Source organism: the organism of the source record quoted next, unplaced genomic scaffold (genome assembly GCF_019419815.1).
Source record: "Pyrus x bretschneideri cultivar Hongxiangsu unplaced genomic scaffold, Pyrus_bretschneideri_v1 Contig62, whole genome shotgun sequence".
Classification (NCBI taxonomy): Eukaryota; Viridiplantae; Streptophyta; class Magnoliopsida; order Rosales; family Rosaceae; genus Pyrus; species Pyrus x bretschneideri.
In genome coordinates, this window is record NW_025999801.1 from 936,710 (window position 1) to 962,311 (window position 25,602).

Consider the following 25,602-nt stretch of genomic DNA (forward strand, 5'->3'; position numbering starts at 1 on the left):
CAAATGTAACTACAGCTAATTATTTTCATACACTAAAATCCAACAGAAAAATAAGTAAAGAACACCAGCAGGAAGTTGAAGATCCAATATTATACAGAGCTTCCATCATGCATGCACGCAAAAAGATCCAACATACTGGAACAGGACGATGAAACTGCATTTAAACCTGCAAACCTATACCCTCTGTACATTGCTCACCCCAAAATCTTATATACGGCATTACAGCGATTCAAATGAGATGCCTCCTACCTCACACCTCAAATACGGGTGCCTTCAACAAGTCAGAAACGTCGAGGATACACAGTTTAGCTAAAGAATTGTATGCCCAGTAAGATCAATAACCATTGCCAAATTAAAGAAAAGCTTCCTTTGTTATTCTCGGACTCTTCACAAGACTCTGCATATGTATATGAGGTTGAATCTGTGAAAGGAGTTGACAAAGTCATCGCCATGCTTTTTAGTTGTAGATTTTCACCGGCTTCTCAAAGGTGTGACGATTCTGCATAATTCAAGTGGAGTCAGCACAGGATTGACAAAAACTAATTATAAACTACTTTCCCACAACAGCAATTTTTTTAAAACATCGGAATCTTAAACAAATTCTGGGTTCGGCCTCTAAAGAGCGTAAAATAATGCAACAATGTTTTCTGCATCCCTTATGCCTAATAGCTACCTCCTGTACAACCAGTCCCACGCAAATTTCTACTAAGAATCATTGTAAAGAAATTGAGAGCGATCCTGGGCTGAGCGTCAATTGTATAATATTTACCAAGACATAAAACCAGCCCATTTTCCTAATAGTTCACCTCTTGGGTTTTCAACCGAGTGTGCGTCAGTCAGGTTAATATAGTTAAGTTCAAAGGAATACCTGATTTGTTGTATGTGACCTTTTAGGAGCATGATCAGTGTGTTCCAATCCAAGGTACTGTTCCCATGCTCCATACACATCCCTTCTCTGAAAAATGATATTGAAGAATAGAATTAAAATTTCCATACAAATTAGACTTCGGATAGTATATTGTGAGTGTGCGGATGCACAGAGAGAGAGAGAGAGAGAGAGAGAGAGAGAGAGAGAGAGAGAAAGAGAGAGACCTGAAATCGGCTGGCCACAATATCATCGTCTTGCAGGTACTCAGGACGACCCATGGACAAAAATGCAAAATTCCACTGCACCAAACCAGAAACAATATATTACAATTCAAAGTAGGGATTTCACAAATGGCCACTACTCTGAAACTGCATCAACCTCAGTACAATGTCCTCTGTAATGAAGAAAATACCTTTGAATACTCCTCATCTGGGACTTGTAACTTTTTCTGTATACGCACTTTAACTTCCGCTAATGTCTCATCCTCACGAATGACCAAGAAAAATGGTTCTCCAAAATTCTGAACCTGCTAAATTCAAAATTATAAATAACAAAGTGGTGATGATGATGATGATGGCAATGATAATAAATACTTAAAGAACCTATTGATTCTGAGAAAAAAAAAAATGGGAGAACAATAAAATCGGGAGGTAATTATATCTTCCTACCTGGTTTTGAGCTGTGTCCTTCATAAAATGATAAACATGGATCAGACGATCATGAGGACCAAAGTTTTTCTCTTCTTCAGGGATCTGAGTAACAGACAAGAATAACAGTTTAACAGCAAAAGTGTAAAACAAATATTTCTAACATATTATAAAACGAAGGACTGGAACATAGGGTCATTATTAACTCAATACTGTGCAGACTAACCTCTTCTGCACGTAATGTCCAGTATTGATCATTTATATTCTCAATCTTTTCATTTGGCGGGAAAATCTGTAAAACAATATAAGAATTACATAAATGAACCGATTCTAAAAGGTTTCAAAATTTCAGATCAAAGAAACAACAATAGATTCATGCAGCTGCAACAGAGAGCAACTCCTGCAAAACAATTATTTTGAGGCGAGGTGGGGCATTGATTGTTTTGGGGGTACCAATCTCTTCTCTATGAAATTTAAGGGACATAACATATAATTATGTTCATAGACAACATCTATATGCACATTATCCAATACCTTGTAGATTTTGTGATAGAAAACTTCCAACAGTCTGAGTTCGGCATTAGGATGAGACAACTCCACCTGTTCCAGATAGAGAAAGGATATACATAAGTGTTTTTCTTACAATGTTCGTTGAAATACTGCTTTGAGAATAAAACAGAAACTGTACAACACATATAGACAAAGAAATAAAAGTGAAAAAATCTCAACCACGAATTATGACACTTTTGTTTCATATCCATTATCGCGTCCATGCTTTGTCTTAAGGTGAAAAGCTGCAAAGTAACTAATTACCTTTGTCTTAAGGTCATCAATCACGTCCCCTACAGTGCTCTGCTTGGGTAATCTAATAGTGTGAACCACAACCTGACAACATAAAAGTGCTTCTAAGAGGCAACATTCTTGACATATTAAATAATTAATGATTCTGTTTCTATCTTCACTCACTTCATCCTTGGTAGCATGATGTAAAGCAACTTTTAAAGTTTTAAGGCCTTGCAACTCCGGGAGAGGGATATCCAATACTTCATAATAGAGTATGTCCGTAGTCTGAAAGAGGAAATTATATGTTATGTGTTTTTCCAACAGTAAAATACTTTGTAAACAGAGCTTAAAAATCTTATAATAAACAACCTGATTGTAGTGCACCAGCATGTCAGACAAATGTTCTACTCCTCGATACTTGATTGGTTGGGGTTTAGGTTGCTGTGAGTAACAATTATGAGAAGTGAGCCTAACTTTAGTTGGATCATCCAAGCCAAGATGTTGAGCAACTCTTTCCACAACATTATCATAGGTGTGAAACTTTGACCTAAAAAGTGAATATTAAACTCTTTAGACTGATTCACCCCCCTTCCAGAAGAATGCAAAACATGATACTGCAAACTTACAACTCAAGACAGAACTCATCTTCCTTCGGCTTGTCCAAAGAACGAAAGCGAACAACCTGTAGATTGTCATGGAATGTCACGGTACAATAACAAAAGAAAAGTTATTGACCCCTCCCCACTAAAACACACACAAAAACCCCCCTTTTCAGGAACTTCACAAATATTATCATCTGAAATTCAACTTGAACTTGACAATGCAATGAATGTTTTAGATTGTTAATAGCCCACAACTCCCCTTTTGATATAGACGATGCCTAATAACTGGGCATAAAATAATTACTAGTCCCAGCATTAAATCCTTTCCACATTTGTGGGATTAATAGGCAGACAATATGAAACAACAAATAAGCAAAAGACGCTATTGTTTTATCTGATTTTGGTCCTGGGCTGCAGGAACAAAATTTTCCACCATATTAGTAATGGAACTACCAGATATCCATCCCTTGATAGCATTAAAAGGATACCAAGCACACTCAACGATTACAAAACATAACAACAAAGTCGTCACTTAACTTCCTGTGCATGGACTTACTTCCCATCAATAGCACACTGTGTCTCTTCCACACTTACGTATAAGCTAGTGGTTGATCAGAAAAGAGGAATTACGGGGTTTATTTAGTTTTAGATAGAGGTGGCAACATTGTACCCATTACCCAAAGACATAACAAGCACCTTTTCACAGTTCAAGGTACATCCCATGATGTTGGTTCATCCCCATCAAAATAAATGCAGCATGTCTCATATCAACCCAACTCATGCTCCAACATCCTTCATCTCTTTGCCATTCATCCACATCAAAAGGATTTGTTTCTCTATAATCTTGCAAACTAAGTATTCATTTAGGCATGTTTGGTTGATTGGAATGCTAAATGGGGAATATAATAATATTTATCAAAAGTTGCAGACACCCCCCACCCCCCCCCAAAAAAAAAACTTCTCTTTCTCTCTCCCTTCTTTACTCAGTCAAAGTTTTCAGTATAAAGATGCATCCTCCAAATAATTTGCAGAAAATAAATACGATTTTGCAGCAGTAAACAGAAAAGCACTAAAAAGTTCTCTAAAACAATTGTCAGGATTTACGAAGGAAGGCCATTTTTGATAAGCATTTGGTTGAAACAGTGGTTTATAGTGCTCAACTTCAAATCTGCATCTGCATAAATTAAACTGACTTCTTACCCATTGACAAAAAAATACTTTGACTTCTTACCAGTTTCACTGCACCATTCCGATAATGAAGGGTTTGTAGAATTATTTTTTCTTTTTAAACAGTATAGTTGTCAAGTAATAACGGGACATCAAATGAGACTTCAAATCCCAAAGTTGAAAGGAATAAAACTACCACCCCACATTGGTGTATCTAATCTGCTCAGCAGGCGGAATTGACTTTCATCAATTCCTCACATTTGTTTCCTTTTCAAGAACTAAAAGTTAACAAAACACCAAGCCCTGATATAATGAGAAACCAACTCCCTGATCTAGATTTCAACCAAACAAACATAGCCTTAGAGCAATACTAAGTCATCTCAGCTTTGACCGGTTGTCATTGACAACTAGTTTCCCTAGTTTTCATTGTTCTTATTTTGGATCATAGGCCAGAAGATTGACCCATAGGGCAAGGAAACTAAAATATTGCGACTCCAACATGGAATTAAACGTTTGGGAGATTCTGAGCTTTAAAAAGAAAAATGAAAATATACCTGACGGTTACGAACATAATCCAGGAATGAAGGAACATCTGGATAACGGAATTGTTGGCTGCTTCCACTCTGAGGGGATTTTTGAAAGCAAATGATGTCCCCATCTTCAAGCTGAAAGAACAAAAAAGTTGCATAAGGAAATAATCCTCAAAGTTAAAAAATCATAGTTTGAATACTTATTGAAGACCTGTGTATATTATTAATACCTAATTCGCCCAACCCACACCCAAATTAAAAGGCAGGGAGGAGGCCGGTAGGAGACGGAGAGAGTAAATTAGCAGAGATGTAAGACAATAGCTTTGTATATACCTGAGCATAAATTCACAAAATGAAAACAGTACAAATTAGTCTTGAAATTCATACCTGACTAACACGGAAAGTTGCCTTCTCATCAATGTGTTCGCACATTATATTAGGTTCGAACTTTATTTCCTGAAAACGAAAAAATGGATATAAAGCCTTTTAGATTTCCTTTTTTCAAAAATATCATGTGCCATAGACTCTCATAAGTAAGTGCACATTAGAGTTAAGTAGGTTAGGCGGCACACCTATGATACAACACAAATGACACAATTCACATGACTTCTCATTACAAAGAATCAAAATGACTTGCCTCAAAAAGTTCTATCTTTTCATCAGGACTCAAACCAGCCATTTCATGCAGTTTTGTCAATAATTCCACGGGCTTACCACTACCCTTCACAAACAGCCTCCCAACATACCTGGTTTTGAAAAGGAAACACTGAGTAATCAAATGTAATTTCAAATTTGATGGAAGAAAGACGGAAGGGACATACCGGAGATCTTCTTTCAAAGGGTCATAAAATTTGAAAAATAGAAGAATCTCTTCTTTAGTCTTCTCGGGAGGAGAAAGAGGCAACAAATCCTGAATATGTTCAATAGAACCACCGGTGAATACCGCCATTGAAATAAGATGACTTGTCCAAGAACCACACGAGGAAAATATGAAACAAATTTAGAAGGTAACATTACCGGCCCAAGTTCTGCTTCAAGAAACAGCTTTAGCTCTGCATTATTTGACTTACTGGAAACTTCCCTCAACTGTCCAACCTGCAAATACCATACATTCACAGATGAGCAAAATATAATAAGCCGCTGAAGTGCCAACTTTTGTGAGTGTATGTTATATATAGCTTCTCATAAGCTAAAAAGGTGCTTCTTCAAGTTGTTTGGTAACACTAGACAAATGTTTTTTTTAGCAGAAGCTAAGGAGCAACTTTTGGAGAAGCTCCGATCTATATATTCTCTGCCTAGAAATAGCTTTTTGTTGAAAGCAGTATACTTGTCTACATTATTTTAGATGGACATTTTACCCTTGTTTCTTTCACTAACTTCCACAATCCCCAAGTATACTGAAATAGCATCTTCTTGGAATCAGAACCTCTCAAAGAATCTCTACTAATAGTAACCAAGATTTCAACTGTAAATTACCTAAATGAATTTCTATTAACACCAAAAATATTTATATGTCGTGAACAGAGGAATGGAATACGCTTCATTACATTTACACATACCGTAAGAACCATGAACTCATGGAACATATAACAGAATTAATGACATAACAGGTATCAAGCTAAAGGAACTTACAGATTGTGCTTCCTCAAGAGGTGTCAGTGGTCGATTTGGCCGGTATGTATGGTTTTGACGCTTTGCCCACAGCCAGAAACGTTGAAATTGAACTGGTATACCAAACTCTTTGGCAACGTCTTCCTGAGGGTGGACTTCAATTAGAATGATACTGATCTTTTGGATCCCACGACTAAAATATTAGATATAAACTATAGCTTCATCATGAGTTTATATAATTCTAATGTCATTTACTATGTTAGAATGATTCTGACAGCAATATTACTTAATTAAGCTCAATATAAAACTAAAAAAAATAAGTGAAGACACATGTCCACATTGATAATTTTCAGTATGGAAACTAGCAAGACTAGTATGGAGTAAATGTTGTACACTGAAACCTGAAAATGTCAATAGTTTGAATACAATAAAGTTAAAAAGAGCAAATACGCTACCTTAAAGAGGTTGAAGGGCTTCTGCTTCTGAATACGAAAACTATGAACTTTATCATGATCCACAAGATCAAAATAGATATTCTTTCCTATCTGTTCAAACAGGTCCTTGTTTCGTGCAACCTAGGAACCCCATAAAAAATCTGAATTAAATAATGTTCCAGAAATCAAATTTTACATATCTCAAACAAAGAGACAGGAGGCAGAAAAGAAAGGGATGGGAGGAGAGGGAGAAGGGACAGAGAGATTGTAGATATTGTAACCTTTATAATAGTATAAAGGTGCGCTTCAGCTTTCTCCTTTCTCTTTTGCTCCTTTTCTTCCTGTTCTTTCTTCAGTCTTATCTGGAATATAGTGTTCAGAGGACACAGTAGCACAACATGATGCAGCAAGACAAAATAAAATTAAGAATATTAAAACTCCAAGTAAACAAAAATATAAAAATCCCGCTTACCCTTAGATGTTCTGCAATGTCTTTCTCATCCACGTTACAAATTATTTTCTCCTTGTCAACTTCACGAATATAAACAAGCATGTAGGCATTGGAATATTTGGTAAATTTAAATGGAGCATTATTGAACCCAGGATTTGTCTGTGGTAACTGTAAAATTCAAACAGTGAAACGTAGAACACATCAGAACAGACGAAGCACGTAGAGATAAGAAAACATCAAAAATAACCAAAGATTTTACCTCTTCTTCTCCACCATACTGTTCCTCCAGAGCCCTCTTCATATCTTCTTTTGTTACTCGTTCATCGTCAAATTTAAACCTGAAAGTAACAAGTTGCAGGGGATTTTAAATTTGTTAAACAGAACAGGACAAGTTGTGGTATGCAATAATAATTCGCTATTGATTCTCAATGGTAAAGATCAAACTAGTTAAGCACTTTCTTAAAAGCACATGCATGTACAGTTCGTTACTAACTTCCTAAATAGGATGTAATTTTAAGAGGGTAAAATAGAAGTAGATTTTTTACTAAATTAGCGTACACCCAAAACTCTCATAGACTATTGCTTTACTTATTATTCTTTTTGGGTCAACTTCTAACACTATTCAGCCGAGTCAGTGCCATTGTTGCAAACTTATTGCTTTCTTTCCCAGTACTGTTGACTCCCTGGAAGTCCAACCAGCATAAAAATTCATTCAAGTACAACATTAACCAATTGTGGGAAAACAAAATTTTCATTGGTTTCAAACCCCAAAATACTTTATCTTCATTGTAGGGACCTAGAGCACCAAACTCAAACCTTTGGTCATCCCTCTCTGACCCTATCGCACTCATCCCACATAAGTGCATTGAAGAACTGAGGACTAGCATATCATTTCCAACAGTTGAACAATGCCCTCCTAAATTTAACTTTGAAAAGGACTCCCCAAACAGATAGCTCTCTCATCAATAATACGAGACCGATCCGACCCTTCCACCTGAACATTCAACCCTCTTCCAGGGTAATCTAAGAAGCCACAAACTCAGGTACAATTCCTTCTTTCTCTCTCAATCACATTACCTTCCTTTCCTCATCCTCCGAGTAAAATGAACAATGCCATACATTTAGAAAATTAAAAATAATATTAACATCTTTCCAGTGCTACCCTCCGGTAAAATCTAGTTTTCTTTTTTTGGTAAAAAAAATCTAGTTTTTCTTAATGTTGCAGATATTACATTAAAGTAGTACTTGAAGTACACTTTTGAGGTAATAAACTGTGAAGCTCCCTTAAAAAGGAAAAAATCAATAAAAATCAGGAAATCAATTCTAAACATTGGTAACAACGAAACAAACAAACAAAAAAGAAGATGGGCATGGCTACAAATGCAAACTGAAATCCACAACTATTAAAAACTTCCAACTCGAGTATTTGAAAGACTATTAACCAGATATATGATGCAAGCAAATTGAACTTATTATTGCAGAAAGAGAAAGTGCTATGAATACCACTGATCAGAAAGGGTTGGCCTGATATAAGCATAGTAGTGCCCACCATGCACCCCACCACTGTGCACCAAAACACTGCAAACAGACAAAAGCACACATTAACAATCTCCATGCACAGATCCAGCTACAACGGCCATGCATGTACGAATTTGTTGCAGTAGCAATCACCAAAAATGAACATAGTATAATCAAACTACATCTAATTTTTACGTATAAAAAAAAACCACGATGAACTTGCTATACTGCAGCTGCTTTGACAAATGGTATATAGTTAGAAATTACATCCCCATTATTCCGCCGATACATCCCAATAGGTATCATTGGAGTACCAATGGGCATCTACTTTGACTTTCAGAAACAGCACCAGTAAGAGGTGGACCCCGCCAATGTACGATCAACATATCGACAGGGTTAATTCATCAATATTTGTTTAAGACATAGGTCTAGATGTGATTCTAAAAAGTTTGGGGTAACTTCAAGAATAACCGAAGCTGATGTATCGCACTCACATATTTCCTCCTCTTTTCCTCAATGGTTAAACAAAACAGAGGAGGATCTATGGTTTTCCACTTCCTAAGATTGCATCCATAGAAGGAGGAGCAAGGAATGAGAATGGGGAAAAACCTAAAACAAAAAACTCACCTCGCCTGCGCATCACAAGACCAAAAACAAGGAAATACTTCATGAGGGATGAAATACTAAAATAAATATTATTCTATTCCCCTATTAATACATATGTTAGTATTTAACCTATTTGTTGTAAAATATATATTTATATGTATGATATTATTTCAGTTTACTCATATATCCTTGCCATATGGATATCCTAATTTCTAGAGATTTGTCGTGCTGCGCGATATGGTATCATGTCACATATTCCATATCCACATCCTTGCAACATAGCCACCAAGTCTTATTTCACATAAAGAATACAAATATTATGCAACACAAGTTCAACTCTATGAGAAATCTTAAACCAATTTTTTGGGCATAATTGGAATTTTGATTAACCTCTCCATCAATGTAAATCACAAAAATATGTTTTACATAATACCTTCTTCGCCCTTTTCCCTAACCAATGCAACAGGGATGGTTCATTCTACCCTGTCAAAATAGTAAAATATTGTTTTCTAGACTTAAAGTACGATTCTTCTAAATGACTATCAGTTGCATCTTTAGTCTATGTCAGTCGCAGAACACCCAGCTATTCTCCAAAAGTGGACAATAAAATGATAAAACTACCTCTATCAGTTTATCAAATGAAGTAACATATTATTTTCCATACAGACAAAACTTTTCACAACAAAGGGTATAAATAGTCTCAAAGACCAACAAACTTAAATTACTGATACCTATGAAGAGTGTAGAGGTTGCGTACGCTCCTGTCAGCATCAGGCGAAAGATATTTCCCATTCTCCCTATCAAGATCAAGTTGCAAGGGGAACTCATAGCGATCATTTATCTGTTGGCAAGCAGAAGACTAGGTGATACCAAGTAATTATGTTTAAGGCAAATGATACAACATGAAACAAAAAAGAGAGAGCGCTAAATAATTACATTATAAGAAACAGCTTAAATTTGTTGGTCTTAATGCTTATAGACAAAGATAATGAAATAACTAAATAAATTCTGACAAAGTTGAAAGTCCAAAATTTTGACAGCAGATGGAAAATGGAAGCGAATTGATATTGCTTTAGAGATTGATTTCACAGGATTTTTGAGCTCATTAGAGCATAAAATTCTAATATTGACCAAAAATTCTATTATGAGACTACACGAGATTACAAGTGCTAAACTAGACCTACCAATGGGAAGAGTCTAGCTAGTAGCAGTATGCAATTATAAGACCAAACAGTTTGTCAATCAAACCTATGAACAGCTTCAATATTTTTGGTTTATATGTCCAGGAAATATATAGACAGATATTAGATAAAGTTACACAATATGCATGAAAAGATTCAGGTGAAGGCAGATTAATCTATCAACCACTTACCTTTACCATGGTATCCCGCATAAAATCATACTCGAAACGTTTTAGCTGAAGTTGAAGCACAGGTGGAAAATCAATGAACAGGACACCTTTCTTAGCATCCTGAAAAGGTCAAACAATTGCAAACTGTTACTAAAAGCAATCTTCAAACATCCAAACTATAGCAAACTGACATAACAATTACAAACATGATAGAACAGCCCCACTCCTTGTCAAGAAGAAAAAATCGACCACAGGTTTTAATTTTAGCATTTTATACCCTAAAGAAATAAGTTCAAATCAACTTTCCGTAACAAAAACCAATGGTTTTGTTGTTAAATTGATAATTTGGCAACTAGGAGACCCATTTTTTGCGTTGATGTGTGGAAGAGAAATCCTAAAAGACTATTATTTTCTTAATATTTAATCCTATTATCTTTACCCCACATTGTCCTTCTTAAGAGATTCTACTATTTTTCTTCCCCATCAGCATAAAATTGAGTCTCGTAATAGCCACATTAAACATTTAACTGCAAACCTAATGGTTAATGGAAGGTTCAAGTTGATGTACACTTAAAACTTCAGGGTGTAAATTGCTAAAATTAAAACCTCATGGTCCATTTCGAAAACCACCGCCGAACACTAGAGGGTAAAATGTAATTAATCCAAATCTAAACAAAGCATAAGAAATAAAAACATGATTTGATGATGATAATCCAAGTAAAATAACTGTTTTTGCCTATATTCTCAAGGAAACAGACAAAACCAACATGAAAATGAACGCCTCTTCCAATTAGATCTACCTGTAAACCATACTGTTCAGCATGATACTTATTATCACCCTCAAGGCGCTCCACTTCCACATACTTATCGAATGAAGCATAAACATCCCGACACCCTTTGACATCCAATTGAAGATCTACAAATAAACATACAGAATCTTCCATTAGACCTACAGTACTTATGCTCCAGTTATCTACTTCAACCTCAATCGCTTACCATAAAATGACTCTTTTCTCGTTGATTTATAGTCCACATTGATGCATTCAATATAGTTCATCTGGTGCCCTTCAAATAACTGCTGTATTGTACCCTCCACTACAGTTCCCTATTCCAGTAAACAAAGATCAGTCAAAGTAACCTCCAAAATTGATGTAGAAGAATTAAGTGCAAACAATGAAGTATGATGGTAAGAACTCCATACTTTCATCTTGTCTTCAAGCTTTTCAGAAAGAACCCTATTGAGTTCTTGGACGTCATGCTGCATGAATGAATCATATGCATCCCATCCAAATGACTTCGTCAGCTCTTTGGTCGCTACACTAGTATCATTGTACTGAAGCTTGTAAAATAAGCTTTGCAATGCCAATGGGATGCTTCCAGATGGATTATCATTCTCCGTTGTTGGCATATGGTACACAGCCTAAAAGAACAATTTGAGATATGGAGCTTCCTTGTACACAAAGTGGGATGAATTATATGTAGAAATTATGCTACCTTTCTAAAATAAGGAATATGGTACAACGTCTGAAGAAGTGAGTTCATATAACAAGTAGCTCCTTGGTTTTTCAGCCCAACAGAACCGGTTTCCTTCTTAGAGTCATGTGACCAGTAATCAATAACCCTTCGAACTGCAACATCAGCTTCAACTATGCATACATCATTCACAATATAACCTCTAGTAGGGTCATATAATTCACCAACAGGCATGAAGGAAGTGAAACCCCAGTCACTCTCACGTGCATTAAATTGGTGCTGTGTTTCTGCAAAATGCAACACAAAGCAATAACTACAAAAAATAGTTCTAACATACATGCTATCACAACACTGGGAGTTCTAATATTCAAAGTAATGAACAGTTAAGAATCCAGTTTTATCTATTCCTCACATAATCCAACCACTATATAACTTTATTTTCTATTCATCATCTTAATGATAAAGCTTTTGGAGAGCGGTTTCTTTGTCTAAGTTCTTCAAAGAAAAAGTTACAGTCTGCCTGCAACTAAGGCAACATGCCAAAACAGGTGCATGTACTATATTTTTGTGTTTCCTTTCACACCCCTCTTGCTAACTTGGTGAGAGTTTGAAGGGCTACGAGAAGATAGACATAAAAACCAGAGTGACATGTAATGCACATGCGCTTTTGGACAAGCTCATGATATGAGACAAAAGAAGCTGACTACTACACAATGTGCAAATATATGTGAAATGCCATAGCAGTTGGTGTCTTCTATTGCTAGTAGTTTTCTTTTTGGTGGACTGCAGTTTCTGTCTTCTATTGCTCCCACATCATATGCACCAAATTTTTATCCCTTATTCATTGCACTCCTACCTCTTTGCAAATATCAAGGGTAAGGCTGCGTTCAATAGATGTCCCCCACCCCCACCCCACCCTTGTAAAGCGGGTTGGCTTGGGGTTGCCCTTTATTCATTGCATTTCAACCATTAGGACATGATATGAATATTTCTAAGGACAGGTAAAGTCTAACTTTACAAAACTACCAAACTATCATTTCTAAAAGGTACATCAGCAGCAGAGAAAGTACCTTTTCTAATGGAGTATTTACTATGACTTTGATTGACAACAGACAAGCTAAACTGGGCATATCTACTCCACCCATATGGCAAATTTCCAGAATCTGCAACATCCAGATACATCGACAGATGATCCACATTATTCCCTTTGGGGAAAATTAGTATCCGCCTGCAATGCGCATTTGAAATACAATCATCATTATAAATCATAACAAATCAAGTACCCATATCTATATGCATACGGATCAAAATTAGCAACTGATAAGAGGTTAAAATACCATTTGTAGCCTCCAACAAGGAAAACATCAGAATATAGCTTCTTGGTGTTAAGCATGGTTAAGCGGTCAATTGTCCATGTAAATCTAGCTGACAATGGATCATCCACTGCCGGAGCATCCACTGCACTGTTGGTTTCTGCTTGTGCTGCCAAACGTAGTAAACCAAAAAAATTGTTTGATTGTCAAGAATGGCAGAACGAAGGAGAAAAACAAGCCAAACATTTTATCTCAACCTTTTCTATTAATACCCAAGGAACCAGTTAACTTACTCAACAAAAAACAAATCTCGTATACAACTTCTATGTATTTCTTTCTACAATTCCTTTGGCACCAATGGGAAATGGACCATTTTTCACCTTAGTAATAAAATTTGGCCATCCCGTATGGCTTAGCGGAAGTCAATTCTGAATTCAACTTAGCAGAAGTGACAAGAACAGTGTGGCTAGTTTCTATTAGTTTGATTTCAATTTCCTCATTTGTCTCAGCAACCATACAACTCAGTCCCCACTGTAATTGTTACGCATAATTATTGCCAATTAAAAAATAGAAACTAGAAAAAGAAAAAAACCATAATTACTATTGCCCTAAAAACTACTACTGTTGTGTCTAGACGCAAAGCAAGACATTGACATAAAAATTCACTGCTTAACATTTTGCTGAAATTTTCTCGGGAAACAAACAGAAAGTAAGAAACATAAGTAAATAAAGATAGAAAATAGACGAATAACCTTCCTCCATGGGCTGAGGACCGTTGGGAGGTCGGAGTGTGGGACGATCATCTCATCGTCCTCCTGCGGCGGCGGCGGCTGCTGCTGCTGCAAAAACAAGGTCAATATGAGAGCTCCGATCTGCAAATTGAAACCCTAGCACAACATTCGTACGCAAAAATGAAATCGTCTTGAGATCTCATTTGAAAGGAGGGAGAGACGGGTTCAGTAATCACATCTAGCGGCGGAGGAGTCATCAGAGTCATGGGCGCCGGAATTGGAGGTCGCCTGATCGACGAATCCGAGTGACTTGTGTGCTAGCTGATGACAAGAAGAGGAAGACTGAGAAATTTTGCGTCTGCAACTTATACGAAAACGAAAGAGGTTTCTGCTACTGGTTTTAGCTCGTCGCGGGATAGTTTCGGAATTTTGTAACAATAAGGCCTCGTTTGGCACGCCAAGACCGGATAATATTATTGTTTGGTGTTCGTGTGTGTTAATTAACCTAATTTGAGCAATAATCTTTCAACTAAAAATTCATAACAATTGATTTCTTAACTTATCAAAATGTGCAGTTATAATTCTTTTCGTCAACTCCATTAAAAATTTTGTCAAAATAAATCATGTATCACGCATGTAAGGTTGAATCAAGAGGCAAATATGGGAAATTCAATGAGAGAATAATAAAAATAGTTTCTCAACTTTAACCAAATTAGAGTAATGGTCTCTTAACATTAACCTCATTGTAGCAATAATTATTCCAACATGACTCGTTTTAATAGAAGTTTTGATAGAGTTGGCAAAAATAATCATAGCTGCATATTTTAAGGAGTTAAAGTTGAGAAACCGTTGCTACAATTTCCTCTTTATTTACTTATATTTTTAATGAAACCAAATTATAAAAAAAGAACTTTGCTTATATCAAATTATTATTTCTTTTAAAGCCAAATGAGTTGGTAAAATGGAAAGCCAGCAAAAATTTAGAATTTTCGATTTGAGTTCAAATTCTTTTAGGTATTTTCTTTGGGTTTACAATTCTACTTTGGTATATTGTTGACTCAAAAGCTAAAATACATGACCGTCTTGTGTGGTATCAAGATATCATGAGAAAAACAATTAGTTTGTCATCAGTATGTGTTCTAATACCTCCTATATTTAAAATACAAAGTAAATAAATATTCTCTATTTTCACCTAGCAAATTAATGAAATTTTCGATTGAATTAATCCCCTTTAGAATTAACAATACGCGCATATTTACTAGTTACAACAAAATTTATATGATTTTTATTCATGTGTTTGTAAAAAATGAAAGAAATTAGAATGTATATGAATATTATTAATTTTGGGTAGACAAACTTGAAAATGAGGGCTTACTTGAAAAAGGAAGAGGCGTGTTGTGCATCTTGTACTTATTCAGTACTTATTTTCGTACAAGTCCTCAAGGTTTGATAACCACGAGAGGATTGTTTATCTCGTGCTTGTTATTTTTAACTAGCCTCTCTGCACGTGTTAACGCGCATGCGAGAGGTCTTTTTTATTATCATGGGCGCTACCTAAAGATGTTTTATGTATGTCCAAATCATGTCATTTGATATTGAATACTTTTATGCGCCCCTAAAGATCTTTTATATATGTCCAAACCATGTCATTTGGTATTGAATACTTTTATGTTTCATTATTTCTTACAAACATTTGTTATATTTTTATGTGTGTCTGGCCATTTTTGAATTAAAGGATGAATTTTTATTACAGAGGGTATATATGAAATGATCGTGTTGCACCGTGAGAAGGTTTGAAAATAGTTGTACGTACATATACAAAAACACTAATTGTAGACAATCTCTTAATACCAACATATACATGCATGTAGACAAATTACTAACACAAAAGAATGGTTAAATACGTACAACAAAACATGGAGAGAAACAAAAGAGAAAAAATAGAAGACTATTTTGAGTCACTATGTATGTTGTAAGTCATAGCTCCTTAGTATCCTCTTGACTCTTGTGAACTCTCTATCTGTAAAGTAATAAGTAATTTAGTAATCAAACTTCGGTAATACAATTAAAGTAGAAATCTAAAACAATTAATATAAAGCGAAGTAGATGGAATCATTAGAAAAAAAAAAACTAACACCAATATTCTAAAAGTTTCGTGATAACAACTAAATCAAAGAAAAACGTTTTAAATTGATTAAAATGGCTAGCAACACCTTATAAAATCAAATAACAACACACAAAACTATAGTGCTACTTCAAAACTACAGTCCTTGTCTTCGATGGCCTCATATAATTCATCATTGGTTTGTTTTTTTTGTTTTATTTTTTGGAAATTTCAAAACCTAAATGCAATAGATTATCAAATTCTATAACTGTAGAAATTAAGAAAACAGTATAATTAACATTCTACATTCAATTCATAAAACTGTAAGTTTCATTAAAAGGTTGGTACCAAGAAAAATTTAAAAAAATGAAATGAAATGTTAGGAAAAAAATGCAAGTCAATATGTGGTATTGTGGTAGTCCAATTTTACATAATGCTCTTTTCCCTACACTCTTAACTAACCCACCTACTGATATAAATTTGGCTTTGATTGTCTTCATTGCCAACATGCCCCAACGAATGAGCTGACCAACGCTCCATGGGTTTTTTTTGTTAGTGAAACTGCAGTGAAAACACACCAATATACATTAGTGGAAATAAGCCATACTTTGAAAAATTGCACATACCATATATGATCTTCTCCAAAATAATGTAAAAAAAAATGGAATCCAAAAATTAAAAGGCCTTAACACTGTAGATACGTCACTTTCAATGTCGTGCACAATGAGTAACCAAACACCACCGATAGGCACAGTAAAATCAGTACAAAACTTTACACACATTGCAAGTGAAGGATAAGATATTTAGTAGAAAAATAGAAAATTGAGAAAATAGTAGCAAAAATTTATTGAGACATACTATCAAAGAGTAAAACAATTGACAGATCCACCGTAACCATTAACCAATCTAGACAGATATAGACAAACAATTACAAAACCATCGTAACCAATCAGGAAAATATTCTTTATAATAAACCACACCTTGTTCTTGTAAATCAAGAACCCCTTCTTGGTAACTGACGAATGACAGCATCATCAAACATATTTGGTTACATATCTTTACTATGAGTAATATATATTGTTTTTTGAGGAAGAAGACGTCCATCATCTTCCCACCTAAACAAAATAGAAACACTAATCATCCCCTCCTATTAAAAAATGTTTTTCATATTTGTGGAAATCAAATTATACCTGTGAATTGTGATCCCTTCTGCAAAAGGGACCAAATGGAATTGGATTTCCACTCATAAGGAAGGAAGGTTAGATACCTTTAACAGGGTTGTATTTCTGGTTGAAATGGGATGGTGATCAAACTCCAAAAATGCAGCCTAGACAGCAGGGCCCTTCCCTTTCTGACTGGACTGAATCGGGAAATGGTCAGTCTCATCCAGAGAATGCTGCACAGCCACTCATTCGTTATTTTCCGGTAACAACAACCATAATTTCTTCTCAATTATCACTAACAAACCGATTAAATATCCTTCATTAGCATAAAGAGAAAAATGAGGAGACTTGTGTTCCTTCATTGATCGAAAAAAAACCCTTCTAGCTTAATAGTATTGATAAACATCACACCCATTTTTCTGTTCCAAGTAAATGAGTTAAACCACCAAATGAAGCGAAGACCATTTTTCTTGGTCTGCAGATTGTGGAATTTGTTGAAATGTGAACATCTATTTTTCAGCGCACCCTACTCCCTGAAGATTTTGCATAAATTTGAACCTAATGTATCCAATGGTAAAATTAATGCATAAAAACAGAGAGAGGAGAGAGCGAATACCAATCCAATTCCAAACTAATGCATAAAAACAGAGAGAGAAGATAGTGAATACCAATCCAATTCCAAAGTTTGGATTCATGATTTTCCTGGCATGCAGTTTCATATTTTTGTTTGGGAAAATTGAAGCAAGAAAAGGAAGATTTCATCCGAAGTGGTACTGTAGTGGAGTCGGTTTGGCGAAGTAGTGCTGAAAAGAACGGTTTTTTTTTTTTTTTTGTTAACCAGGAGAAAAAACGTTTGTTTCGCGAAGTGGCAGTGTAGTGCAATTGGAGGTTTTATTTAACTTTTCCAACAATTTACTTTTTATTTGGCAAAAAAAAAAAAAAAACCAATTTATTTTTTAATTTCCAATTTTTCATATTTTTATGACAAAATTATCCCCGTGAATTTGTTTTCATTATTTTCGGCTAGTTTTAGTTTTTTTTTTGTTTGAGGGATTATTTAAAATTTAGATCTCCCTCGTTACTTGAAGTATCGGATTTGATGTCCAGTACGTCTAATTCAAAAACCACATTGTCAATCATAAGGGATCACCACCAGCTTCATAAGTTGTTGATAGTTAATTTACGGATAAATTACATTTTACCCTCTTAGGTTTCAATGCAATTACAATCTTATACAATATCTTTAAAACATTTCAATCTCGTATATTTGATATTATTTTATTTCAATTTCATATAACCGTTAAAAAAATCTGTTAAGTTGATCGTTAAGTGATGATGTGGCAAATATAGGATCCCCATTTGTACTATCGTGACTGTCATATTTGTACCACGTGACTCAACACTTAATAAAAAATTAAAAAAATTAATTAAAGAAAAGTAAAGAAAAAAAATAAAAAAAACCAAAATCCCCTTCGTCTTCCCCACCCAAGCCTACCCCCATCTCCCATTCCCCATCACCCATCCCTTCCCCATTAATTCTACACCTTCATCTAAACCCAAAATTCCAAATTCCCTTTCGTCTTCCCCACCCAAGCCCACCCTCTTCCCCCATTAATTGTGAACTCCTTCTCAAACCCAATAAAGACCCAAAAACCTATCTTCCCCTAAAAAACACCAACTCCCCCTAACCTCTGCCGTCGTTTAGTTTTCCAGCGATTTGACCTTCTCCTTCGACCACCCTTATCCACCCACCAAGCTCATGTTCGATTGCAACGATATTGAGCCTCCTTGAATCGAGACTTCCAGCATCAACACCAAGCAGAGCCAGATCTGCACCACCGAGCCGCGTCCTGCTATCACTGCTGCTTGAAATCGAACCCACCTCATGCAACTTGGGGTGGGAAAGATTTAGGGTTAAGGGTTGATGATGACAGAAGGAAGATGAAGAAGGAGACTTATGATTAGAGAAGGGTGCATAAGTGATGGGGGAAGGGGGTGGATCGGCCTGCGACCTGGGGTCGGAAAATTTTGGGGCAAAGGATTGGTGATAAGAGAAGGAAGATGAAGGGGATTTATGGCTAGAGAAAGGTACAGAAGTGATGGGGGAAATGGATGGAGGCGTGGAGGTGATCGAGGGGTGGCTCAGGTAGGAAAGATGAAGAGGGGTTTCTGTTTTTTATTTTATACCTTTCTTTAATTAATTATTTTAATAGTTTAAATTTTTTTATTAAGTGGTTAGCCACGTGACACAAATGTAGTAGTCACGTTAGCATAAATAGGGACCTTATATTTGTCATGTCATCATTTAACGGTTAACTTAACAAATTTTTAATGGTTGTATGAGGTTAAAATATATGAGATTTGCATCAATAGCATAAAATAATACTAAATATATGAGATTAAAATGTCTTTAAAATGTCTTTATAATGTTGTATGAAGTTGTAATTATTAGGGTAAAATGTAATTTACCCTTAATTTACAGTTAGGCATTCCTGTTGAATTATACTTTGGGCTTTTTGCACTTGCAGCGATAACAGTCCAATGGCGCTGTTGCGATTCCATCATCCATGTACGCTTCCCGCCCCACTACCACCATCCCCGCTGCAATCTTCTTCTTCTTCTGCTACTTGTCTTGTTAGCAGCTATTCACCCTCCAAGTCCCCAGTATGTACAGGTTCTGCCCTCCGCCCCCTCTGTTGGCCATCACGCCACCGGCAGCTGCGGTCTCTGACGGCGGTGAAGGTGAAGGTGAAAGGTAGCCTCTCCTCCGCCGCGGAAGCTTCAGTTTCCAGCAGTAGAGGAGGGGAAGGAGAGAAGGAGCTGCTACTCCAAGTTGAGGATCTAACGGCCGTGATTGCCGAATCCAAACAGCAGATTCTCAAGGGCGTCAACCTCTCTGTCTACCAAGGGGAGGTTCATGCTATTATGGGAAAGAACGGTTCAGGGAAGAGCACTTTCGCCAAGGTCCGTATTATCAAGGGCTCCTTATGAAGTGTGAAAGTGCTTTTGGTGAACGTGGTTGACGTCAAGTGCTTTTTTAGGATTCATTTGTATTTTTACCGGATTCAAAAACACTTTCATCAAAAGCATTTTTAGTCCTTTTCTAAGACTTCCAAACACACCCTAATTTTGTCATTCTTGTCTTCATTCGTTTGTTCATTGGTTCAGGTTCTGGCTGGGCATCCGGAATACCAAGTTACCGGAGGTAGTGTTGTGTTTAAAGGGGAAAACTTGCTTGAAATGCCAGCGGAAGGCCGGTCACTTGCGGGGCTTTTTATGAGTTTCCAGTCCCCAGTTGAGATCCCTGGTGTCACCAACATTGATTTTCTCAGCATGGCGTACAATGCTCGCAGAAAGAAACTAGGACTGCCCGAGCTTGGACCGATTGAGGCAAGCTAGCTACAACCATTCATTCTCGTCCAAAGCCGCTGTTTGAGATGTCTCTGGTGGTTTATTGATTCATTCTTATATCTTATTTATGTCCTTGCAGTTCTATGCTTATATTTTTCCCAAACTTAATCTTGTCAACATGAAGACGGACTTCCTTAATCGAAATGTTAATGAAGGCTTCAGTGGAGGTGAAAAGAAGCGCAATGAGATTTTGCAACTGGCGGTATGGTTATCATTCTTAGTTAATATTACTGCTTCTTTTGTAATCTTGATCAAAACTTCATTTATAAGGAAATGCCTGATATCAAGTTTGTGTTGGATATTTAGCATCATAATTACAATATTTGTAGAAATATGTAAAGCTGTGGGAAGTGGGTTTCTTCCCCGGAGATACTGTCTTTCCTTGGAATTCATGTAAGCTGTACTGTACTTCATTACTTGTCTTTGTATTCAAACGCCTCTGCTAAATGCAGGTTTTGGGAGCAGAGTTGTCTATTTTGGATGAAATTGATTCTGGGCTGGATGTTGATGCACTTCAAGATGTAGCAAAGGCAGTCAATGGGCTTCTGACCCCGACAAATTCTGTATTGATGATTACTCATTACCTACGACTTCTGGAATTTATAAAGCCAACATGTATCCATATTATGGTAAGTCATTGGAAGATATAAAAACATACATTGACAAGACAGGTTTTGGGTCTTGGTTCATGTATTTGTCTCATGAAATTAGAAAACAGAAAGGAAATGTAATAAGGATACTCTATAAATATAAAGTATAACGTGGTTCAAAAAAAAGTATGACAAGGTAAATGAGTTTATTAGTTTCATGTGTCCAGTAATTTTTCTGGGATTGCATAAACATATCGTTTGGATCATCAGCAAATAGGGCTTGTTTCATGCATTCTTCCCCAGGATTCCTGGTGTATTTGTTTTTACTTAAGAGTGAACACAGTTGGCAAGATTTGAGAGCTAGATTGTAGAAGCTCCACATACTAGTAGAATTAATACACATCGTTTAGGAGATATATGAATTGGGCATAACCTTGGAGCTATATCAACTCACGAAGATTGGAAAAAGAAGAAATTTCTCTTTTGTTTTTAGGGTTTTTCTTAGCTTTTAGAAGGCAATAGAAAAAAGGTTATATAATTTGGCTGCTAGAACATTGTACAGGATAATCAATAAGTTATCATTGCGAGGAATACAGTAAGCTTCTAAAACTGTTCCTAGGTTCTCTTTCAGTACTGATCTAATTATTTAATTAAATGATTTTATAGGAGGATGGGAAAATTATAAAGACAGGTGACATCTCCTTAGCAGAAGTACTAGAGAAGGAAGGGTACAAAGCAATTTCTTGAGCATAACAACTTGAAAGGTATTGCTCTTTCTTTCTCACTCTCTTAAACCTCAAAATATCTTTTATTGCTTGTATACTAATATTGTAGGTGTGGACCATTAACTTAATTTATCTTCTCAAATAAAAGTGGCTCGACTAGTGCATTATATTATCTACGAGACTTAGTTTGTCCTTCAATCACATTTATTTGCCTGTTTGCATATAATTGTTTTGATTCATGTGGCCATGGTAAGGCAATTATATATGGCTTGTTATGTTTGAAGAAGGCCCTTCCCCCCCTTAAATTATGACAGAAGAAGTTCAGGTTTCTAAGTGAGCTTCAGCATCCTATTTAGAATAGGAGATGATTTTCCATTTTGGAGGAGTTTAATCATTCATAGGTTACCATGTTTATTTGTTGCTGCCCTACTTGCATCCATGCATTTGCAATGAACTGTTATGCCAGGGAATGATCCAATAAAGTAAGTGACCACAGGTCAGGTTTGGATTTCTATGTCTAATTAACAAAACAAGAAGTGTGGCATACTTTATTTAGGTGCTAAGGAGATCCATTGCTAGTGTTGTAAACCCTTCTTTAGTTCCATTTAGTTGGCATTCAGCTTCAGGAGAAGTTATACAGATTTGGACGTTGGTGAGCTATCTTTCTGTTGCTGTCAGAGAATTTCTAGCTATTTTCATTTTCTATGCTAGTAGATGGAGCTTGAAATCTTCAAGCTTTTTATGTAACTCTTGTGTTAGAAAGTTATGCGACAAGAAATCTCTTTGCTTCTATTAATTTGGAAGGCTAAGGTGCCCTAAGGCACTAGTTTTTGCTTGGTTAGTTGCTTATGCAGGGTTAATACTTTTGTTAAGATTTGAAACAAAAAAGAGACAAAAATGTTTGTTTATTTCCATATTGATTACGTATAGTGTGGAAAAGTGAGAAGGAAAGTGTTTGTATTCTATTTCAACGATGAGATGAATTGATTAGTGGTATCGCCCATTCTTCAATATTAAAGTCTGTTTGAGCATCTGAATTTCCTGTTGTTTCATTTCATGGATACTTTTGTCTAGATTTCTGACTGTTAGCCCTATTACTGTTCCTTCATATCTCATGGATTCAATTATTTTTGTCCCATAGCATCTTGTGCTTTTAACTAGCATAGTTCACCACTTATATTCATATGAATTGTTTGTGCATTTTTTTTTTTGGATTAAAATGTAATTTTGTTTTAAAATTCTTTCTTTCCTGCATCTTTTGCTTAGGTAGCTCTCTTATCCTTTTCTGTTTCTGTGGCTGAAAAGCGCATGGCTCCGGTTTCCTTTTTAAGATGAAAATCTCATGCAAGAGAACACAATGGACACAAGCTCAGATGTAGTATTACTGAAACTGCTTCAGGGTAATGCTTTCCCAGATATGTTGATGTTGATCATTAGTATCATCCAAGTTTTCATGGGTTTACTCAACTTGTTATGCCGGTTGTTTGCTCCCACGTGGAGGTTGTTTCCTCAAGATACCTGTGTACCTATTTACTACAGTTTCCTTCCTCCCAAGGATTTTAGAGTCTTTCGGAGGCCCCAGTTTCACATCTGAGTTCGCAAAGCGGGTTTGGGATCTCTGGATAAAAAGAAAAAAATGCGTGGACTTTCGAAAATAATCATCATATGATAATGGTTGCTAATGAAGTCAAGTGATAGTAAAACCAGTTCTGCCTGCCCGATTAGGATTTTTCGCATGCAATGGGGAAGGAAATTCCTCAAGATTCAGAATGTGAATGATATGGGAATGGAAATGCCGTTCCTGGTTACTACCACAAATTTTGGCCTGATGTTCTAATGCTGAAACACGGTTGCTCTGAATGACTGTCAGTTGGACATCCCACTGCTGACGATAATTCCGAAGCTTCCTGGCCTTGGTTTGTTGATTCTGAATCATTAATATATGATTAGCGTCCAAAATATACCGGCATTTGATGTTTGAGGAACGCGGGATAGTAGTGATCACCGATTTACTTGAACTGCCTGCATTGTCTTGCAATTTTCACTAGGACAATAAACAAATTTTATGGTATATTTGATTGCTGCTTCATCTGTTGTACATCTCACTTTGAAAACTAATGTTGTTTTGTCCCTTCCTCGTTCTTGCAGATTTGTTTCGGAGAAAAGCGGGTGCTGGAGTAATGATCTCTTCCGGAAAATAAACATCATATGTTCTCCTCTCTTGATATTTTTCTTCTGCATTCCCTTCGGTCTTTCTTTCCTCTTTTCTTGCTGTACATTCTCTTCTCTTGCTTGGATGCTTGTTTTATAGGCAAAGTGCCTTTCAACCGAACAAACCTACCAAGCCACTTTCCTTGATATTTCTGTAAAGGTATGGGCGATGGAAAACACGTGTGGCATCTGTATTTACAATAGGATTTGATTAATTCTACTTCAAAGATTTTGGAACAATAATATTATTGGGAGCTGATTTTCATACACTTTTTTAGTTTTTCACGTGTGTTTTTTTATTATTTCTGGTCATTTGATTCAACGCATCAAATGAAAATAACGTCTAGGATTAAATATGGGTGTGGACGAGGAGAAAAATCTATCCGAAATTGAGGAAGTTATAAATCGTAAACGGAAAAAAAAGAAAAAGAAAATGAGATCAACTGGAGTTTTGGTTAAAGGTGGAATCCACTATTTTTTTCACTCTTGATATTATTTCGTACGCATTAGTTTTACAAGGGAAGTTAGGAATTAGATTGTGTGTTTTCGAGGAAGCCAAATATCATTACTATGTGGCGATAACAAATTGTCAATCTTTTCATAAGATCAAGGTAGTGCTATGCACACATCCATTTTACTTCTCACACACTTCTCTTAATTTTTGATCACTAAATTAAATGAATTGAAGAAAATCAAGATTCAAAAATTAGCAAGAGTGTGTAGGTTGTAAAAAAGAGTATGTGAATAACAATATCCAAATTCAATTGCCGTGCACATGACATGACCTACTACCTTCTAGGGCCGAATTTATTATTGTCTTTTTCTTTATAACCCATATTCTTCATCGGTTAACCGCCATCAATTAACAAAAGAATTGAGACAATGACAAATAAAGGTGTGTAAGAGGTAGAAAAAGAATAATGCTAGGAGAGACTAATTTGTAAATTAAATGACATGAAAGTGGATAATTAGATTATACTTAAGCTTGATAAACTTGCTTCTTTTTAATTGATGAGACATCATTTAGCTTGCAAACTTTATCTATAAATTTAATCTCCTTAACATTAGTCGGTAGAAAAATCAATGTTTGAGGACGAAAGTGGGACATACAAACCCTGGGTACTAAAAGCAATAATTAGAAAACCTTGATGATAGTAAAATGAAAATTAGCTGTAGTTTTAAAGGAAAACTAATAAAAAAAGCTTGAAAACTTTGAGTTTTAATGATAAGGATAAAATAAAAGGTAAAGTAAATAGTACCATAATTGACTTTTTAGTGTAAAAATATGATTTTTTGTTAAAGTGAACAATACC

At 35.8% G+C, this 25,602-nt stretch overlaps 1 protein-coding gene and 1 pseudogene across 4 annotated transcripts; one reads left to right on the top strand and one right to left on the bottom strand.

The window, feature by feature from the left end:
* Positions 1 to 10: 10 nt before the first annotated feature.
* LOC125471827 lies at positions 11 to 14,462 on the bottom strand (annotated as a pseudogene).
* A 4,850-nt stretch (positions 14,463 to 19,312) lies between these two features.
* On the top strand, positions 19,313 to 24,555 carry LOC103946103 (ABC transporter I family member 6, chloroplastic). Of its 4 annotated transcripts, none has more exons than XR_667072.3 (8): positions 19,313 to 19,498; positions 19,881 to 20,316; positions 20,521 to 20,742; positions 20,843 to 20,965; positions 21,216 to 21,392; positions 22,020 to 22,117; positions 23,345 to 23,478; positions 24,227 to 24,555. XR_667072.3 is itself a non-coding variant. In XM_009356733.3 (7 exons), the coding sequence occupies exons 1-6, from the start codon at positions 19,452 to 19,454 to the stop codon at positions 22,098 to 22,100; spliced, it is 1,086 nt and encodes a 361-aa protein (XP_009355008.2). In that variant the 5' UTR covers positions 19,313 to 19,451; the 3' UTR covers positions 22,101 to 22,117; positions 24,227 to 24,555. The 4 variants fall into 4 exon arrangements, 2 of the variants coding, with proteins under 2 accessions (XP_009355008.2, XP_048428746.1); XR_667071.3 differs by having other exon boundaries at positions 23,384 to 23,478; XM_009356733.3 differs by lacking the exon at positions 23,345 to 23,478.
* The last annotated feature ends 1,047 nt before the right edge of the window (positions 24,556 to 25,602 follow it).